The sequence below is a fragment of the Prorops nasuta genome, unplaced genomic scaffold (assembly GCF_024137725.1).
Source record: "Prorops nasuta isolate Cenicafe-Biocafe unplaced genomic scaffold, Cenicafe_Pnas_1.2 PNAS00004, whole genome shotgun sequence".
Taxonomy (NCBI): Eukaryota; Metazoa; Arthropoda; class Insecta; order Hymenoptera; family Bethylidae; genus Prorops; species Prorops nasuta.
The window spans coordinates 156,270-175,116 of record NW_027116801.1 but is presented as its reverse complement, the minus strand read 5'-3'; the positions used below and the strand labels follow the sequence as shown (position 1 = coordinate 175,116).

At 41.6% G+C, this 18,847-nt stretch overlaps 2 protein-coding genes across 5 annotated transcripts in view; one reads left to right on the top strand and one right to left on the bottom strand.

The window, feature by feature from the left end:
- The window catches only part of LOC136772682 (caspase-1-like), a 43,083-nt gene extending 26,514 nt beyond the window's left edge, over window positions 1–16,569 (top strand). For all 4 annotated transcript variants that reach the window (XM_066725810.1, XM_066725808.1, XM_066725812.1 and 1 more), the window contains 3 exons: window positions 4,703–4,878; window positions 7,955–8,075; window positions 13,608–16,569. In XM_066725810.1, coding sequence (XP_066581907.1) covers window positions 4,703–4,878; window positions 7,955–8,075; window positions 13,608–13,879 — 569 coding nt within the window. In that variant the 3' untranslated portion in view covers window positions 13,880–16,569. The remainder of the gene's footprint in view (window positions 1–4,702; window positions 4,879–7,954; window positions 8,076–13,607) is intronic.
- LOC136772678 (alkaline phosphatase-like) overlaps window positions 1–18,847 on the bottom strand; it is a 143,102-nt gene that overhangs the window by 61,102 nt on the left and 63,153 nt on the right. The window lies entirely within an intron of this gene.

Sequence of the window (18,847 nt, the reverse complement as noted above, 5' to 3'; positions counted from 1 at the left end):
TGGTAATTAATCAAGCCCCGTGCGATCGTGGAACGCGCGATAAGATTGGTCCAGGTAGGCGTATCTGCCTCTCCTATCCCTAACATTCTTATGGTCCCAGGGTGTATAGGATTTTTCCAATTTCTGTGATTCGTTCAGATTGATTTGCAAAGCATTCGACTGTAAATGAGAGAAAAGCTGCTGAATAATTCATCAGGCGGATTGGAACGTGGAGTGGGTCAACTTTAAAAATCTAGGACTACCCCCTAGCTCTCTTCTCGTTTTTTCTTCTTCTGTCCGGCGACGCGGCTTACCAATGTTAGCCATTTGTATGTTAATATTTGTTCGAGGCCGACGATTTACTCGCGGTAATCCGCACTTGGTTGACGCGCTCTCTCGTTTAGACGAGAAATTCAATTACCGGCAGAATTACAGGAGAAATCACCGGAGCCACCTCCCCCTCCCCCATGCCTCCCGGGACCGGAAATCCACGGGAACAGCCAAGTAAAACACTCCCAGAAGCCAACCCCACCCCTTACCGCGTCGATAAATCAATCTTTGCTTTCATGCTCCAATTATTCAATTTCTTAATCAAAACACGCCTATGGGATTTCTTTCATTTGTAATGCATATACGAAAATTCAAGAAATTCGATAGTGGAGAAAAATTGATATTTCGGTTGAGAAGGATGTTGGGTGATTGGAGAAGCGATAAAACGCTTTTGAATTCGAGACTGGCCGAAGTAATCTGAACTTGGAGGTGGGTTTCGATTTACTTGCGTAAACACGGAAATCTACCCTTGTGTTGTGTGAACTTGGGAAGTGAACGGCACTGGTGGTATGTTTCGAGGAAGAGGGGAAGATATAGGGGGGGGGGGGATGAAGCTAGTATCTTGAGAGAAGGCCCTTTGTTACTCCCGATACTTTAATTTCATCTGGCAACGTTCCACCCTAGACACTACAAGTCCCGTTACCCATTTTCACCCCTTCTCACCCCATTTGGCTTTTTCGACGGTTCCCCCAGCAAACTTTTCAATCGGACCCTCCTCCGTTCTCTGATTTTTGTCAGCTTTCATAAACTTCCTAATGCAAAGCCAATATGCTCCTAGGAGCTCCAAAAAAAAAAACCTCAACAGTCTGATTGTTCATTTCCGTTCAAAGCCAACCCTGCCAATGCAATTTATACTTCAACCTCAACTACAGATAATTTATTTCTTTTTCTGCACCTTTTATTAAACAAAACTGTCAGGCGATTATATCATTGCAAGGTGTGATTAATTGATAAAAGACTATATATATATATATACTTTTATCAATTTGCCAACAAGGGAAAAGTCAGTAGTATAGATATAGCATTGCTTCAGCAATACTGGCCTCGATTACGTGGGAGCAATTCAAGCCTTTTAAGAGGAAGAGAGAAGGAAACGAATAAAAGGAAGCAAAGTGGAATCGCGGTGATCTTCGCTAAAGAGAATAATGTACAATTTGTTAACCTAGCTTTCATTAAAAAAATGGCATTCTTCTCGTTTTCTTTACTTCCTGTCACTCCTGACTCGTAAATTTTAAAGCTCTCCCATTTAAAACTCTGTAGGGTTATTTTTGATCGTTTTCTTCTTTCAAATAAAAACTAAATTTTTCTTTTGCCTCATAGTTGCACGTATACATGCACGCAGTGGTCTGCGATTCGAGGGTTTTCGACGACACTCGCGCGTTTACCTTTCTAATTTTTCAGTTTCCTTCGATCTTTATTTAAAAGTAAATAGAGTTATCTCCGATTGATCCTTCTTGTTTAAAGGGGAAACCAAATTTGCCTATATATACACTGCCGGAGGTACAAAGAGTGACTTGCAATCGAAGGTTTTGCCACGACACTTGTTCAGCTTTGTAAAATTTTTGAGTTTACCTGAGAAACGATCGACACTAAAGGAAGAGCGCCAGAAGCGTTTAAAGCAAGAGATGCGATCTCCTGCTCTTCGCAACAGATTCATGTTGCAGGAGGGTGAAATTAGCGTGTTCGAGTATATCGCGAGAAAGCCGGTACGAGGGAAGAAGTTGTCGGTGGTAGACACTAGACAGACGTCGCTGCAATATTAATTAAGTAGTATAGAATTCTATATCAGCGTCCCGTACTTGTTCCACCCTCGGCACACGGCGCAAACAGCGTGAACGGGGTAAAGAGGCGCGCGCGCGCGCGCGCAACTCCTCCGAGAGACAAACGGAATAACTGGAGCAGCGCGAGTTGTATCAGCTAGCTTTTCTGTGACAATTGAATCGGCAAAAACCAAAGCGAAACAACAGCTCTGCCTGCAGGATTAATATAAGGCTGGCTGGCAAAGGGTTATCTCGGGAAAGCCATAGCTTTCAATGGAGCAGCCTCTCTCCTCCGACGAAAACCTCGTAGCACCATATATAATACTGCGCGTATATCGGATTAACTTGACTTTTTACCTATAATGTGGCATACACTTATACGCGACAAAGAGACCAGAGAAGAAAGTAATTTCTCCGACTACTGCGAGCTATATCGAGGGATAATCATGCAAGTGGAAAAGTTGGTGATTCGTCAGGCGCGCGCGCGTCCCGATAAAAAATTTCCTAGTCGATGCGAAGGATCCCTCGGGGCAAATTTTGCCTGTTACGTATACGTACTGGTGTAATTGAATGCCTGTAATTTGTTGGCTTGGACAGAGATCGATAGGAAAATTTATGGGGTATTTGAACGAGGCTGACTTGGGCGAATGGCTATACTATAACGATCGTTATAGTGCCAGAAGATTCGACAGACGCGTTAAAAGCAATTATTGGCCACGTAGGTGTAAACTTACGTGAACATTTAATCATTTATACCCGCGGTGACTAAAGTGGTCCTAAAGCCTCGCGCTTTACTTTACACACGATCGTCTTGTACGTGTTGTCGGTTGTCGCGTAATCTGCTGCTTTGTAGATGAGTTGCTACCACGTCACTGGAAGCCACTAAATCCCGCGACGTGATACGTATAACCCCACGAAAGCTTTGAAATATTCATTTCGGCCATATCTGAATTTACCGCGCGTCCCGCTTCGAAACGCTCGACGTGCTGGGAGGAAGAAAATGTGTGTCAGCATTTCCTTAATATATCAAAATAAGATGGGGAAAAGTTTTCAACTTTTTATCAATTCTTCAATGATTTTCCAGGATCCGAATCCACTCGACAATAATTATAGCAACTGATCGATATAATATATAGGTGCAGCGTGTGTTCGAGCGAGTTTTATATATCCAGTATTGGCCGGTATATATTGCGGGAAATTCTCTATATGGGGTCAAAAAATCGGATTTAAAGAGAAAATTAGCGTGTGTCGAGTGGAGAAATTTGAATGTATATAGATAAAATTAGATAAGGCGTCGGATGCCTCAAGCACGCTCGGTTAACGAAAATGAGATAGGCGTGGTTTGCACGCGTGCACCAGGGGAAATCCAATGTCGAAGTACTGATTAAAATGCAAGCCACTTGGAAAGTGATAGCCTAATTGGCTTGCCACCGTCGCGTCGTCGCTTGCTTTAGAATGGCTCCTAATGAATTAACGAGTTACCCTCATAATCGAGTTGACAATTATAAGATGTATCATAACATATACTGCATATATAAGTGCAGTACCTATATGCTGCACGATAAATATTTAAATAATAAGAAAAGAGAAAAACACTTTTAATGTAACGCGTAATATCCTAGCTCTCCACTTGAAATATCCAAAGTTTTATCGCGAAAACTTTATTTAGCCCGACTGGAAAGGGTAGGAGCAGAAAATGAAGATGTACGTAATTTTGATAAATTTTATCGGGAGTTGCATAAAATAGCTGGAGTTTAAAGCAGGGATAAACATAAATAGGTGGAAAAGCCAATTTGTTTTGGGAATGAAATTTCCAGCAACTCTCGATAGTCGACACTATTGCGGAATTTGCTGGAAGGAAGTTTGCCAGGTTTTTCGCCAACTTCCGGAGGCATTGCCTTTCAATGCAAACAGTCCGTTGAATATTATTAGCCGGGTTAATTTAACGCGTACCTTGTTCAGTTATATATATATATATATATATATGTGTGTGTGTGTGTGTGTGTGTGTGTGTGTTATGCACCATCGCTACGACTTTTAGTTTGTAATGGAAACACGACTGATCATAATTGCTAATTTGGGGCCATAAATGATTAATGCCCGACGTATAAATTATGAGTAAACAGGAGGAATAATTGGATGTTTCGGCCGTGTATTTTTATCGGAGTTACAGTAGGGCCGGATACCCACTGACGCGGGAAACGTGTTAATTAATACTCGCATTTTTTCATCCACCTACACCGTCGTACCCTCGCTCGCGTCAGACTTTTTTCTCCATCGAATTCTTTCCATTTTTAATAAAGAGTATAGCAGAGAGGAGTAATTACAATTCTCCGCCTCGAAATAATTTCACAATTTCGCCTTGTTCACCATGCACCAACTTCTCATTACATTCATCACTGTCTCGCTCCGTTTATGAATAAAAAGGCAACGCGCGAATGATGGAAAAGGGCAGAATTTTTTTGCCAAAAAATTCCTTTTCAGTTGAATTTTCTCATTCCTTTCATCGCCTATTGACTATCTCGAATTAATTAAGAAGAGTGGTGTGGGGTTAATTATAGGAGGAGGAGGAGGAGGAGGAGGAGGGTAAGGGTGTGGGAATTCAGGAAGATTAATTAATGTTTTGATTAAAGTGGCGAATGAAGACCATACCGACGCGGATTGCCTGATAGTGATCTGCATGTCGCACGGTGAATCCGGAGTGATCCATGCGTACGACAGCCTTTATCCAGTGGAAATGCTGTGGACTTGTTTCTCCGCGGACCACTGCCCTACATTAGCCGGAAAGCCCAAGCTCTTTTTCATCCAGGTAAGTGTACATCCATCCAGCTATGCATTATCCGTCATTAAAACTTTCAGCTTTTCAAACGACAGCGCAATTTTACAAGTCTTCTCTCGCTCTGCTTAATGGGAATCGTTAAATTTGCATTGAAAGTAGCACGATAGGAATTATCCGGAAACCTCCTGGGATTATTCGTTGCAATTCTACAATGGCCGAACCTTTCAACCCTGTAGCTGCGCGTCATTATAGCTCCCCAGCACTTTCAATACTCTCGAATTACCGCCAGTCGCCAAATTTTACGTCACCCATTAAACTATCCCTGTGCTTGCTGCTGCTTCTTCCACGCACACCCCCTAAAACACTGACAAGCCATTCGCCAGCCCAAGTCTTTCATAAATCAAAACTTTATTCTATTATCGATCAAATTATAATTTATCGCAACACGGTTTATACGCCTCTCCTGCAATATTGTTCATCTGTTAACTGCTATTATCTATATATATATATATATATATATATAGACATATATGAATTTTGCAACGGTAAATCAAATCGGAGCACAATTTGGTTTTTCAGTCGGAGGTAGGATAGAACGACGAAGGAAAAATTTAATCTAGCTTGTGATTTCCCTGATTGGGTGGATAAGCGCGCCGCCGCCGTGTAAGCTGGGGGCTCGCGTGCAATATAGAGAAGCGTGGAGGCCGGCGGGTATGATTAGGAAATAAAGAGCGAATGTGTGATTGGTACGTGGCTGTAATATGGAAAAGGTACATGATGTTATTGTTAATTGCTATGTATCAAAGAAATGTCAAAACTTATAATTACAGCTAACGAGATTACTTGTCTCAAACACTTTAACAAGTTCCTGCCTATGTGCAACGTTCAAGGCGTCTTCTTTCTTGCAATGCGTATACCATCGAATTTTAATATCACCTAAAAATTCGCCAGGAACCACTCGATTTTCAAAAGTACTGAATTGAATTTCTCTGAGAAACGATCAGCGAGTGAGAGCTAGGTGACAGGGAAACAAAAGCAACCTATATCTTATACACAATGAAAATTATACACAAATTAAACCCTCGAATTTACTATATGTATACTATAGATCGAAAGCTCTATCCACTCCTTGACAAGGAATAATTAAAAATCTAATAAACTGAAAGAATGTCCCGGGAGAAAATGCAATTCTCCTATGAAATTCATGAGATATTAAATCGTGAAAAAGGCCGGATTCTCAAACCCCCCCCCCCCCCTCCTTTTCACCAAACAAACGAAAAAACGATAAACAAATTGTGCAAAAGCAAAAGAGCTCAGGTTGAATCGTATGAACTTTCATATTAAATTCTAGCCCTTTTTCTCTCGTTCCCTTGCTCTATATGGATTTCGCTGAGCTTTGTTTGGCCGAGCAATAAAGGCCGGATAATATCATGAAAATGTTTAATTTACCAAAGTGTAATATTGGTTCCAGTGTTACAAGCTGTAAGAGAAGAGACATTCGTCAAACTGGAGTGTATGTATTTGTGCGAGCACGCAAGTTTGGTAGCTTTTAATTTGTGTGCTTCTTAGGGTCTGGGGGCAGGAAGGAAAATTGAGAATGGGGACCGATGGACAACCATTTTTCCGTCAATTTTTCTATGAATTTTTGAATAAGATAATAGCTGGTTTGTGGACCGAAATGGCGTCCCTCGGTACAGAAATTAATTAACAAGTGGCGTGGTTGGTTAAACGTGGGGAGAAATCGACACGACGTACGCTATAGTAAGCTTACCAAGAAGTTGACTGTAGCGTCGGCGTCGGCTTCGGCGTCGGCGTCGTTATGGAAAATGCACGCTTCACCGTGTAATCACATTATCCGTTCGGTACGTCCCTGGCTACCACTTATTTTTTTGCCTGATGACGCTATACTTGGCGCAATAACCATCCATGTTACGCAATATCCCAGTTTTGCCACAACTTGACCTTATTTGCTACCACAGAAAAACTCTCCAACGTTGTAATGAAAAAGAAAAAGAAAGAAAGAGAGAGAGAGAGAGAGAGAGAGAGAGAGAAAAGGCTTAATTCCCGACCAGTGATAAATCACAGATTCGACCAAACTTGGAAACCCGCAAATACCTGAGTAATGTAAATTTAACGATAATCCTGAATGAGAGTGTAAATTTTTTTCTGCAAATAGGGTGAGAAGAAGTTTAAGATTAGCCAGACGCGCGCTTTGTTGTATCATTTTGAAGAGGATTTAGGTATAACTACTGGGATTTAACTTAATACACACGGGGGAGTGTATCGCGCGCGCGACGATTTATATTTTCGTTGTTGAAAGAAAATTCTATTCGTAAAATAAAGTAGCATTACCAGGCATTATCAGGATATTTCGCGTCGACCACTCGATTTTCAAGAAGTAATATATGGTCCAATATGCGGCTAGAGATTGTTCGCTTCTCTCCTTTGTCATTTCGGCGGTGAGCGGTGAGCGGGGGAAAAAAGAGAGTTCCGGTTAGACTTTGCAAATATTCCTGTTTGGCCACGGGAGGACCTTGACTTCCGCTTGGAAAATACATTTTTCACCCTATGGCAACGTATTTTCGATGGTCAGCTTATATAGGTTGGGCTGCAGAGAGGAGAGTGCGGGTTAGCGGTGTGACGGAGGGAGGGGGAGAGAGGTACATTCCAGAGACTCCCTTATTGTCTCTCGCGAACATACTCGCCGCGGTAATTTATCTTCCCGTAGACTCGACTATGAAGCTCCGAATGCTTAACGCGCTAGTGCAACTTCACTTTCCCCAACTGCTCTACTCGAGAATCACGTAATAAGCCAATTCCTCTCCAGCGTAAATCGTTTCCACCATTCGTTTCCCCCCATTCGGAGGAGTATTGAGACACTTTTGCTCATATTACTCTCAACTGAATTTCTCTCGTAAACGTGATTTGCAGTGGCATTTTAATTTACCATGTATTCGTTTTTCTCAATTTATCGTTACTGAGGCCACACATTTCCTTCTTCTGTACTATTTTCATCCCATACAATCGATGGAAAATTTTTCTTTGCATATACTCACATATATATATATATATATATACATACATGTAAACGGAATTTATTTTTCAGGCTTGTCGCGGCACTCGTCTGGACAGTGGGGTTCAACTTCTTAGCCAAACAGACGGAAGGGGGAACTCTTACAGTATTCCGACCTTCGCCGACATTCTGGTGGCTTTTTCTACTTACGACGGTGCGTATTCTCATTGACCTACTTTCAGTCGAGAAACGAGGGAGGAAATCGCTCGTGTATCTTCGGGATTTATACAGGTATCGTTGGCTTCCAGTAAATTTCGAAAAAACTCTGCATGTGACTCCTCTGCAAAGCTGAAGCACCAACGCGTATTGCTCAATTTTTTTTTTTATGGCAAGCCACGCTATATACTGTTGACTTACACTACTCACACAGTGAATTTCCTACGAGTCGCGTACAAGAAGCTTTCGTTTAAAGTATCTCAGAGCTTTCTCACGATGAATGACACGTACGCCAGGGTGCGAATGTTTGCCCTTCGTTGAATCCCACAAACCATCACACCCACACACAGACACAAACCCATTTACCAACGCCATGAAATTAATATTAAACATCGGCATTTTAGAGACACGAGCCTTTTCATGAAATATATTACAGATGCTTTCGTTATAACAGTTGATAGTATTGATCATCAATATTGTTAATCTTCGTAAGTGATTTGCATTGTTTGTTATTTGAGTAGTAAAAATAATGTAGCAATAATGCGACGGTTTAATTTTGTCAAGGTAAAATCCTTTTAGAGAGATTCTAGGCTTAGCGAGGATGAAAACCAGCAAAATATTTAAATTTAACCATTTATTACGCGACGTTCATTTCAATCGTATATCCGGCAATCCCGGGAAATAATATTCAAATTTTACATTAAAATGTACAATAATAGTATCATCGGTCAATTATGTTAATCCTTGTGTTTCGAGTAGTAAAGGTCTATTAAGAGTGCAACAGTCTAATTTGTGTGTGTGTGTGTGTGTATGTGTGTTAAAGAATATAACGTTGCAGAGAGATTTCAGACTTGGCAAGCATGAAAGCGCGCAATGTTTAAAATTAGCGAAGCAGGTATTACGTCACGTCCGTTTCACAAGTAGTATACGTCCGGCACTCTTGGGAAACAATAGGTTTTCCAGCGGATTATAGAGATTCCAGAAAGGAATCTCACGTGCTTGCTAATGAGGTGAATCGTGGACCGATTTTGTCGTGTATTTTACGTGATTTCCTTCCAATCTCTACAATTCCATCCGGCCAATATGAAGAATCTCACGCGCGCAACACTAGCCTGGAGAATTGAAAGAAAGACAGCCGTATGCTCGTTCCAGACGAAAAATGGCGAGCGTCTCGAGATATATATATATATATATATATATAGATGAATCAATTTCAATAGTCGAGAAGCGTAAAATCTGAAAATCAATAAACCTACGCTACCTTCAGACTTTTATCCGAGAAGTTACATTCCCCTTCGGCAAGGACAATTTTGCATGGATCGACAACTATTCGCAATTCTATCTGAAAATTTTCTACCATAAATGGAGTGCTATGCTTTTTATAGCAGCTCTACCACATAGAGAATCTTATAAAAACAGAGTAAGGACCTAATCGATCGATTTGTTATTTAGAGCAATACGACTATTATCACACATATATTTATGTGTGTGTGTGTGTGTGAACGCGCAATGCCAGTTGCACAATGCTTTTATTATTATATAATATCTTCTATATATATATCAGTTATTTTATGGAAAAAGTTGAGTGAGTAGATTTATGATTTGGCAACGCCGCGATAAGAGAAGTTAGTTTGAAATTTAAAAGCTTATTCCGTTGGAAAAACTAGTCTATTAGAAAAAGGCAGCTAAAATATTCTAATGGTTTCCGCAGAAAGGGACGATTGCAGCAATCGATATCCTGGCTGACTGATAATGGGTATGGACTACTTAAGAGCTAAGCTTGCATGCTTAAAATTACAATAACCCTCGCAGCACGCGAAACGACTTGTACGTACATCACTGCTCTTTCTCACAGTATTTGCATTGTTGCTAAAAGGTCGCTAAAAGGTCGCCCGCCCTCCTGCTCTTTTCCACAACTTCTCTTATCCAACAAATAGACTGCGAAATTTCTTGTTTCCCACCATAAGCACAACTCGACGAAAAGCTTCGGGAATAAACTCCGCGCGAGCATAAATAATTTCACCTGCACGACCCAGCCTAAGGTGTATACATATATACCGCTAACCGTACAGAGAGTCCATTACCCCTAAAATTTCTCTCGGGCTCGAATCACGTTGAATTACTTTATTATATATAATATATTTTGCAGTCTTTAAATGTTTCTACGTGAACATTTCGCGACAAGAGAAAGACTCGCGTGGGTAATTTGTGGAATATACTACGGGGCATAAATTGTCAGGTCATGGTATAGGTTATGCGGGAGTTATTCCTAAAGTTGGCGCAAAATTTATATGGGGCAATAGTTCGGTTCCAGATATGGATGTACGTAACACAGTGCATATGTACGTGCCGGAAGGAAGCTAATATCGGATGGATCCTGGCGGATATGACTGTCCCGCTTCTGACATTTGCTCTCCTCGCCATTCTTATCCCGTTTATCGCGAAAGCCGCATTGACGATCAGCTCTTTGCCACCACTCCCCCCCCCCCCTTTCCCTTTCCCTTTCCGTCCATTCGCAGACACTCCTCGCACGCTAAAATCCTCGCAGTAATGCAAACAATGAACGGGAAACTGTCGAAAGGCACATTGTTCGAACATTTTGTTCGTCGTTCCGCGCGCGTAAATAGTCTCCAGCTCGCTCCAAACTTTTAGCCTCGATTATCAATGTTATATATATATATATATATATATATATACTTAATAAGGGGAGTGAAGCGTTTAATAGTCGATTCGAAATTGCACGTTAATTTTCCGACACTCTCGATTAACTCAGAAAATTCGGTATTCTAAGTTTTCACCTGCCTTTTCAAACCTTCATCCTGAATAATTAAGCCATGGATTCTCCGTGCCGATTTCCAATGGGAAATCCATCAAATCGCATCGTAAGAGAATTTCTTTTGGATAATTCTGGCCAGCAGAAGTTTTACTGATACATTCCGTAATACGATTCGACGATATCGGAGGGTTCTTTATTGCTGCGTTGTATACAGTTAATTATATTGTTAGTGGAGCGTGTGGGTGGTGCTGCAGGGACTTGTGGATAAGTAGTATAGCCAAGTTGAAATTCAGCCAGGAAAAGGAAGATCCTCGGGAATTTCTCGGCGCCAACGTCGAAACTGACGAGACGCCTAATGGAATTAGCCAATCACTGCCCCCTCCTCTTCAGGGTTCTCCCACCGGAAAAAGTTTCCCCTTTTAGGCTCGAAAAACCGAGGCTTTTCAGAAGCTGACGGGACTGCCAGGGGTGATTTCCAACTGGTGCGAGCTTTTATGAGACAAGACAGGAGCTTTCGCAACGCGACGCGACCTTCGGTAACGCGTGAATTTTCCAAACACACGCTGAAATAAAAGCGGATGGTATTAAGCTCAGGACACGATTGATCAGGATTTGGAATGAAACCTTAATTCACCGCTTGTTTATTTTGCTATATTTATTCTGCCATCGCGAACAGCGTTATCAGTATACTATATATTTGATCTTGGAATTATTTATTCCAATTTTTTCACAGATAATTTAAAGTCGTTCGAAACATTTATATTTTACTTCGTGTTTTCAATTTTTTAAATGGGAAAAAAGAATGACATTTTTTTATAAACTGTTACGGAGTAAGAGATGAAAAAAGAAATATTTTTTTGTTAAAGAATTTTAGGTAGTCGCACCGAATTTTGTGTGCTAGCTTCTCGTGCTTATAACTCACGTTTCCTGCTGGTCTACGGTACCGACAGGTTTTAGCGTATCATTCGGTGAGCAGCCAGTGGTTGCTGCCTCTCGCTTTACGTATATTGTGATCAATAACGAGGAACAAAGTACCTCTATCTCTCTCTCTCTCTCTCTCTCTCAGCAGGCGAGAGATCCCGACACCGAGTGGCCCGACGTCCCGCAACGAAGCCTGAAAACAATGCCTGAGCATTTCTCCTGCTACTCCGGCCACTTTAAAAGCAAAATAAAGCGAAAGGCTCAAAAATTGAGAGATCTCCATTCGCTAAATGGACGACCATTAAAACATTCACCTCTTTGCCATAAAACTTTAATAACACCCGTCGACACTCCCCCATAAGAATAATTGCCTAGCAGCGGTCAAGAAAACGCGTCTGACCAGTCTATCCTTTTTTTCACTTGGCAGTCAAATAAATAGGTACAGAAATTATCACGTGTACGAAAGCTCGATCCATTTCTCTCTCTCTCTCTCTCTCTCTGGCAATTCCTCTACGCGAGGTATAAAATCTGTTTCCTTCGCTCGGAGACCAGCTTTTACAAATTTACATTCTCTTCTTCCTTTGACACCCGGTAGATTTGCACATAGATATAAAACTATTAGCCATTCTTTCTGCTAGCTAAAAAAACAATTACGCCATAAATTACTATTCGCACAGCTGACTAAAGTGAAGTTTACGCTTGAATCGCTTGTCTCGCACCTTTTTCCAGAATGATGCAATAACCGATAATTCCCGAGTGTAAAATACGCGTGTCCTGAACGTTGGCCTGGCCGCGGAAATACACGGAAAGCCACTCGCCATAGCGTAATATTCTTCCCACCATGGGTCACGCCCTTCTAAAACGATTTATGGCAAAAACATCCACTAATGAAACTGCGTTTCTCGCTTCGTCTCACGCAAATATCCAGGTTTAACCTGACTGTTACAATTTTTGTTTTCTTTAAAAAAAAACAAATAAATAAAATGGAAAAAAATCAGGTAATCCGAACCAAACCATATGTAGAGACTCTGCGAACAAACATTCGTGATAAAAAAAGAAGAAAAAAAAAACGATTGATGGAAAGCATGGATGACCCCTGGTGAAATGAGAGTAGACTGCAAAGGGGAATGTGGAATTTGGATCAAATTTTTCCCCTCGTTTCTTTCAGTGCGATCGTGTAGGTTGTGCCAATATTTTTCACCGAGTTCTCCAGGTTATCCTCGCGGGTGCATTCCAGAGCTTAGCCCGCTTTGACGCGGAATGTTAAACGCTGGGGAGTTTCTTATCTCGCATATTAAAGCTGCATCTGCCTTTATGCCCTGGTGTTAAATGTGCATTCCCGTTGCCCGGAGAATGTTAACTGCGCGTTCGCCTCTTATCGGGGCTTTCGAACTGGCAACCGCGTATAGTTAACTGCGACGAGAAACGATACCGATTCCCCCCTCCTATATATATATATATATAGTCCGTATATCAGAAACCGTTCTATTCCCGTACTTGACAAACACAAACTGTGTAATAAGTATATTATAGATGTATGCATATATATATACGTATCCGATCGAGATATAGCCATTGGTGTGGCTCGTCATAGCCCATTGGCACACACTTTCGAAGAACAATATATACCACTGCTCTACCATACCTCGAAGACTCATCCCTCTCGGACACATTGAACAATTATCAAGCAGCGAATTCCACCCGATCGTATTTAAAGTTATCCCTTCGTTGTCGTTGCTGTTTACCAATGGGATTTGGCTTGGAAAGGGCCAATTTAAACCAGTCCACCTCCAGACTTACCTAACCTAACAGCTAACCTGTTTTGGTTCGCAGGCTTCTATTCATGGCGGAATCCGGACGAGGGTTCCTGGTTTATCCAAGCATTGTGCGAGGAGCTGAAGGAGAATGGCAGGAAACGCGATCTCCTCACACTGCTGACATTCGTCAATAGGCGAGTGGCCGTCGAGTACCAGTCGTACACGCCACAACAGGAAAGCTTCCACGCCAAGAAGCAGATTCCTTCGATAATGTCCATGCTCACAAGGATACTGCACTTTCCGGAAAAGTCCTCCGACGCGACGGCCTTGCGCGTGATGGATCAGTGAAACTCGCAAAAAGAACGCCAATAATACACACCTCATCCATATTCATCCACTATACTCTCATCTTGGAATTCACAATATTCGACAGAGCATCAGGATCTTGTATTAATTTAATTCCGCTCCTCTCTCTCTCTCTCTCTCTCTCCCTCTCCCTCTCCCTCTCCCTCGAGGCTGAAAGTTTCTTGCACGGAAAAATAAAAAGTACTCCCTCCCCCCTTTACTCGCCAACTCTCCAATCTTAATTTTTAGTGAGATTAATTGGGATTCCCCCCTCCCTATTTCTGCTTATATATATGAATAATGGATGAGGCTGCATGGATTTTTGGATATCCATGCAAGTTTGCCGTTGGTATAGCTCGGTTGTGACAATAAGGGGGTGGGAAGCGATTATTGGCGAAATGTGTGTATATGGGTTTGATCCTTGGGGGTCTTCTTCCATAAGTTTGTTCGTGGATGGAATCTGCTGGGAAGTAAACGTGCTGGAACGACGGAAATAGTTGTACTGAAATGCGGTCAGGGAACTTGAGCGTACTGGACGGCTGAGCGACACCACTTTATCAGTGTTCCTGACGTTAAGTGAGCCAGGTAGAGAAGCCACTCGAGTACAGTTGGAGGTGCACCGACACCGATACCTCCCCAACAATTTCGTCACGCCGAATGCCATTATGATTGGTTCCTCTGTAACTCGCACAGCAGCTCCCCTACTCTATTCCGAGGAACGCTAATCAAGTTTTACCTCTCCTACTCTATATATATATATATGTACACATTGCACAAACTCTTTCCATCTAAACGCGAATAGATTAACTTTCTCTAAGCAATTTCCTTTTTATTCTTTATCCACAAACGCGTTTCTACGATCGGACGGCTGAATCAGTCGATCGTTTCGAGAACAAAGACTAATCAAGTTTTTTTGGCAAGCAAAAATTAACGTGTCTTCCCGCCTCGAGTCACAAATCGATCAAGTATAATCGTTGCTTCTCGAGTATCATTAAACTGTTATGGGCAATCGTTCATTAATTGCATAATACTCGCGTTGTTTCTTAAACGAGATTGATCGATTCAATTACTGTCGGGGATGAAAATAATTTCAGCTGCAAAATTTTATAGAGACTGTTAATTGTGATACGCGCTTGCATCGCGATACGCTGGGTGTTTGATTTTGGCCATCTTCAGGCCTCGGGGTGTGGAGCGAAGGGCTTTTGCGAATTTGCGAGCGGTGATAAATGGCGCGGTGAGATATGCTGCAAGGTTGAACGATCGGAAATTTCGGTTGCCAAGAATGCGATGGCTTCCGAGAATTCCGAATCATATGTTACGGCTGTCGTAATGGTCCGCGTGCATCCAGTGAGAGAAATGGTATAGGCAAACCATGTGGTGAAATGGGGAGGGTGCAAAGGGAAAGATATAATGCCAAGAGAGATATGGAATTCCGCCTTAAAATTTTATCACCGAGCCTCTTACACGTACCCCACCCAAAATCCCTCCAATCTTATTCCACTCGAATGTACGTTGAAAAATCTCAACTATCAATATTCCTATCGCCTAGCTTTTTCTCGCAATTACCGATCGTTAAACTGGCAAAATAATTCTAGCTGCGGGCGGCGACTGTGCAAAAGTAAGAAGAATTGCACTTTACATGCGCGGACGTCGCGTGCATGGTTTTCCATGGATTTCGCCGTGCTATATCGTTACCGATGGCATTATTATTTGTCGAAAATAATCCGGGAGAATGGAGGAATATAAGGTGATGCGCGTTGAGATATATATAACAGCTTTGTGTAAAGTTATATCGTGTCTGTTAATAGCGTTATCGCACGGCCATAGATACGATTGGTGGTCCAGGACGACCAATCATCGTTTTGGGGGATGGACGAATGCAATATTACTGGCTATACAGCTAATTCTCCTTTGACACAATTGTGCTATCCATCTCCTCTCAACCAAATAGAAGATAGAGTATTCCATTCCAAAACGTTTGAGTAGTGCTATGATTTCATCGAACGATACATTCCACTCGCGCCAGACCTATTACATCTGCTTCTGTATTCCTTCCTGAGAAACACTTGTCAGCTTCCTCTATCATGCAAGAATAGCAGAGACACCTCTTCCGTGAATTAATCACTAATATTTCTCTTAGCCCAAGTACCCTCATCATTTTTATCAAAAGTACTCATTAATCCACTCTCAACTTTCACTCATTTTTTTCTCCAAGTAAAATCTCTGCGTGTGAATGCATTTATATATGAAAAGTTGTTACTTGCACAGGTTCTTACGTTTTCAATATAGGCGAACCGTGAAAAGTTGGGTCTATAATATAATACAATATTAATTATCTTAATATAAAATATGTGTGTGTGTGTGTGTGCTCTTCATTGAGTCGCTATAGTGGAAAGAGCTGAGATAAAATTCACACAAATGAATAATACGATTTATGAGATAATTTAAATTTTCTTACGACAATTGTAATTATATTTCGTAATTAGAATTGAAATCAGTCGAGAGTTGCATGACTCGGTGAGTATACATATTTATATATATGTGTGTGTATATTGATTTATAAAATTCTGGATTTTAATCTTTCTGGAAAACACTTGTCAGATTCTTGTATAATGCAACGATAAGAGGGAATCCTTCTACGAATTAATCACTAACATTTCTCTCAAGCCAAATTCCCTGATAATTTTCATCAAAAACAATGCACCCATGCATGGTCTTTGCCTGATGGCGTTGAATTTAGACAAACCTTTTTCCAAGACAAATCTCTAAATAAACACTTTTATTCTAAAGAGCGTTATATATATATATAATTACAGCGGGTTTAAGTTGATAGTTTGATAGAATTTATGGGAGGGCTTGTGGACGTCGCGTGTCATTTGTCAGGAAATGAACGGAATTTAGAATGCCATCTTGGATGGTGGTGCATGGTGACAAATTGAGATGTCGACGAATTTAATCAAACGAAATGCAGGTACGATAGATGTGTACGTGCCAAAGTATCTATTCTTGGTGGACTGGATGCAGCCGCGGGAGAATCTGATATAATTCTAGCCCCTCCAGCGTTCCAATAATAACGTTGAGATATCCGGAAGAAAAAAGCTACATGGAGAATCTAACGGTTTCATTTGGCAACCACCGCACGGTCAGCGCTTTCGCACTTTTTCGTTGTTTCGGCGATCGATGAAAATTTCGCCAGCCCATCGACACCATCCCCTTGGACAGCAGGGGCTGCGAGGCCCGGCCCCGTCTGCCACTTTTCCCCTCTTTCCCTCTTTCCCTTAACTTTTGACAAGGACACTATATTCCACAGCCAGGAGAATCAATCGCCAACTTTCCTATTCGTTTCGACCTTTAATCACTATCGACACATTTTCCCCCGCGCCTCTTCATTAGGGCCAAATCTCTATCATCTCCCACCCCTTGAATGTACCACAGATATACCCATATCCAGTGAAATCCTACAATTTTGTAGGATGAAAGAAGGACCGCCAGCACACCTGCACTCCCACGCAATATTTATTTATTCTTTCCTATTGGCATGGAAAATGCTCTATCAATGATATTCTCGCATAAAATAAAAAGCATAGCTTGTTTGAAATGATGAAATTATCATCGGTGCTCTGCTTAACTCGTTAACAGTTATTGGCTATTTTTCCAAGCGAAACGAGGTGAGTCGGTGCAGCATCAGCAATATTTACACACAAAAATGTTAAACATTGCACGGGGTAGCGATCGAGAGCGAGAGGCTTGGAAAAATAGAGGGAGGAAAATATAAAGAGACGATTAAGGGTGGAGGAGAAATAGCGAGTGGGAGTTTTTAGTTGGTTTAAGAGGATCAAGGATGAGGAACAAACGATTAGGCGGCAAGTATATTTTTGCACCGTTCGAAGCTGGAGGGCTCGGTGAGAAATCTGCCACGTTTCGTACTTCCGCATGTTCGCGCGTGGCATTAATAGGTAAGCACATCGCAATATTTGATGTTTTCCTTGATTTATGCAATACAGCTTGGACCAGAAATCCAGGAAATGAGAATTCCTGATTGGCCAGATTTATTACGCTCCCGAGGGGCTGCGGCAGAAATGAATCTTCGCTAACTGCTGCCTGCGCAAGGCTGGAAATTAAGTGGAACGAGTTGCAGCATTAAGGAAATCTTATATCGAACCCTCCCTAACGATATTTAGATGAAAGGCGGACGGGAACTAGCGCGCACCCCCTGGCGAGACTAATTGAAATTTTTCTATCGTAAAAAATGTACAACGCAAAAGAGAGACGCCAAGCTAAAGGAGGGAAATGATTTGTCAAGAGCATCGACTAATCTCTGATAAGGATTCTCCTTCCCCTCTCGTCAACCTCGCATCTTTTTGCCTTACGATCAATCATTTGCCTATACAGCAGGATTTGAAGGAAAAGAGGTGGAAAAGAAGTAGAAAAGATGGGGAAATAAATCCGACAATCTTATTAGATAGATATAATAGAGTGATGAAATGCAACAGGATGGACTTTTCGTCGGACGCGACCTTCTCACGCGTTGAATTATTTAAATCGTGCAGGAGCATTTATCTTGAGCAGCATTCCTCGCTTGGGGCGAAAAACCTTATCGGGCCATAATTGCAAAGAGCGAATTTAGTATACGCGCAATAAATAATACAGAGGCAAAGGTAAGTCAGGGAAGGATATACAATGGCACACACCGAGAGATAAATCGTAAGTGGATTTAGCGATATATCGTGAAAGTTGGCCGAAAAATGAATATACTTTTTAACGAAGCACAAAAGGCAATCTTAGCAATCGAATCATGATGCCAATCAATTGGATTGAACTAAAATGAAACGAATGTAATTTCGCCTCCTATATTAAAGATTGTCTTGTACTCTCGGTAAATCAAGATTACTCCCCCCCCCCCCCCTCCTCCTCTTCCATCCCTCATTTCCACCATTTTCTCCTACAAATTGTGCACCGTATAGTTCCACG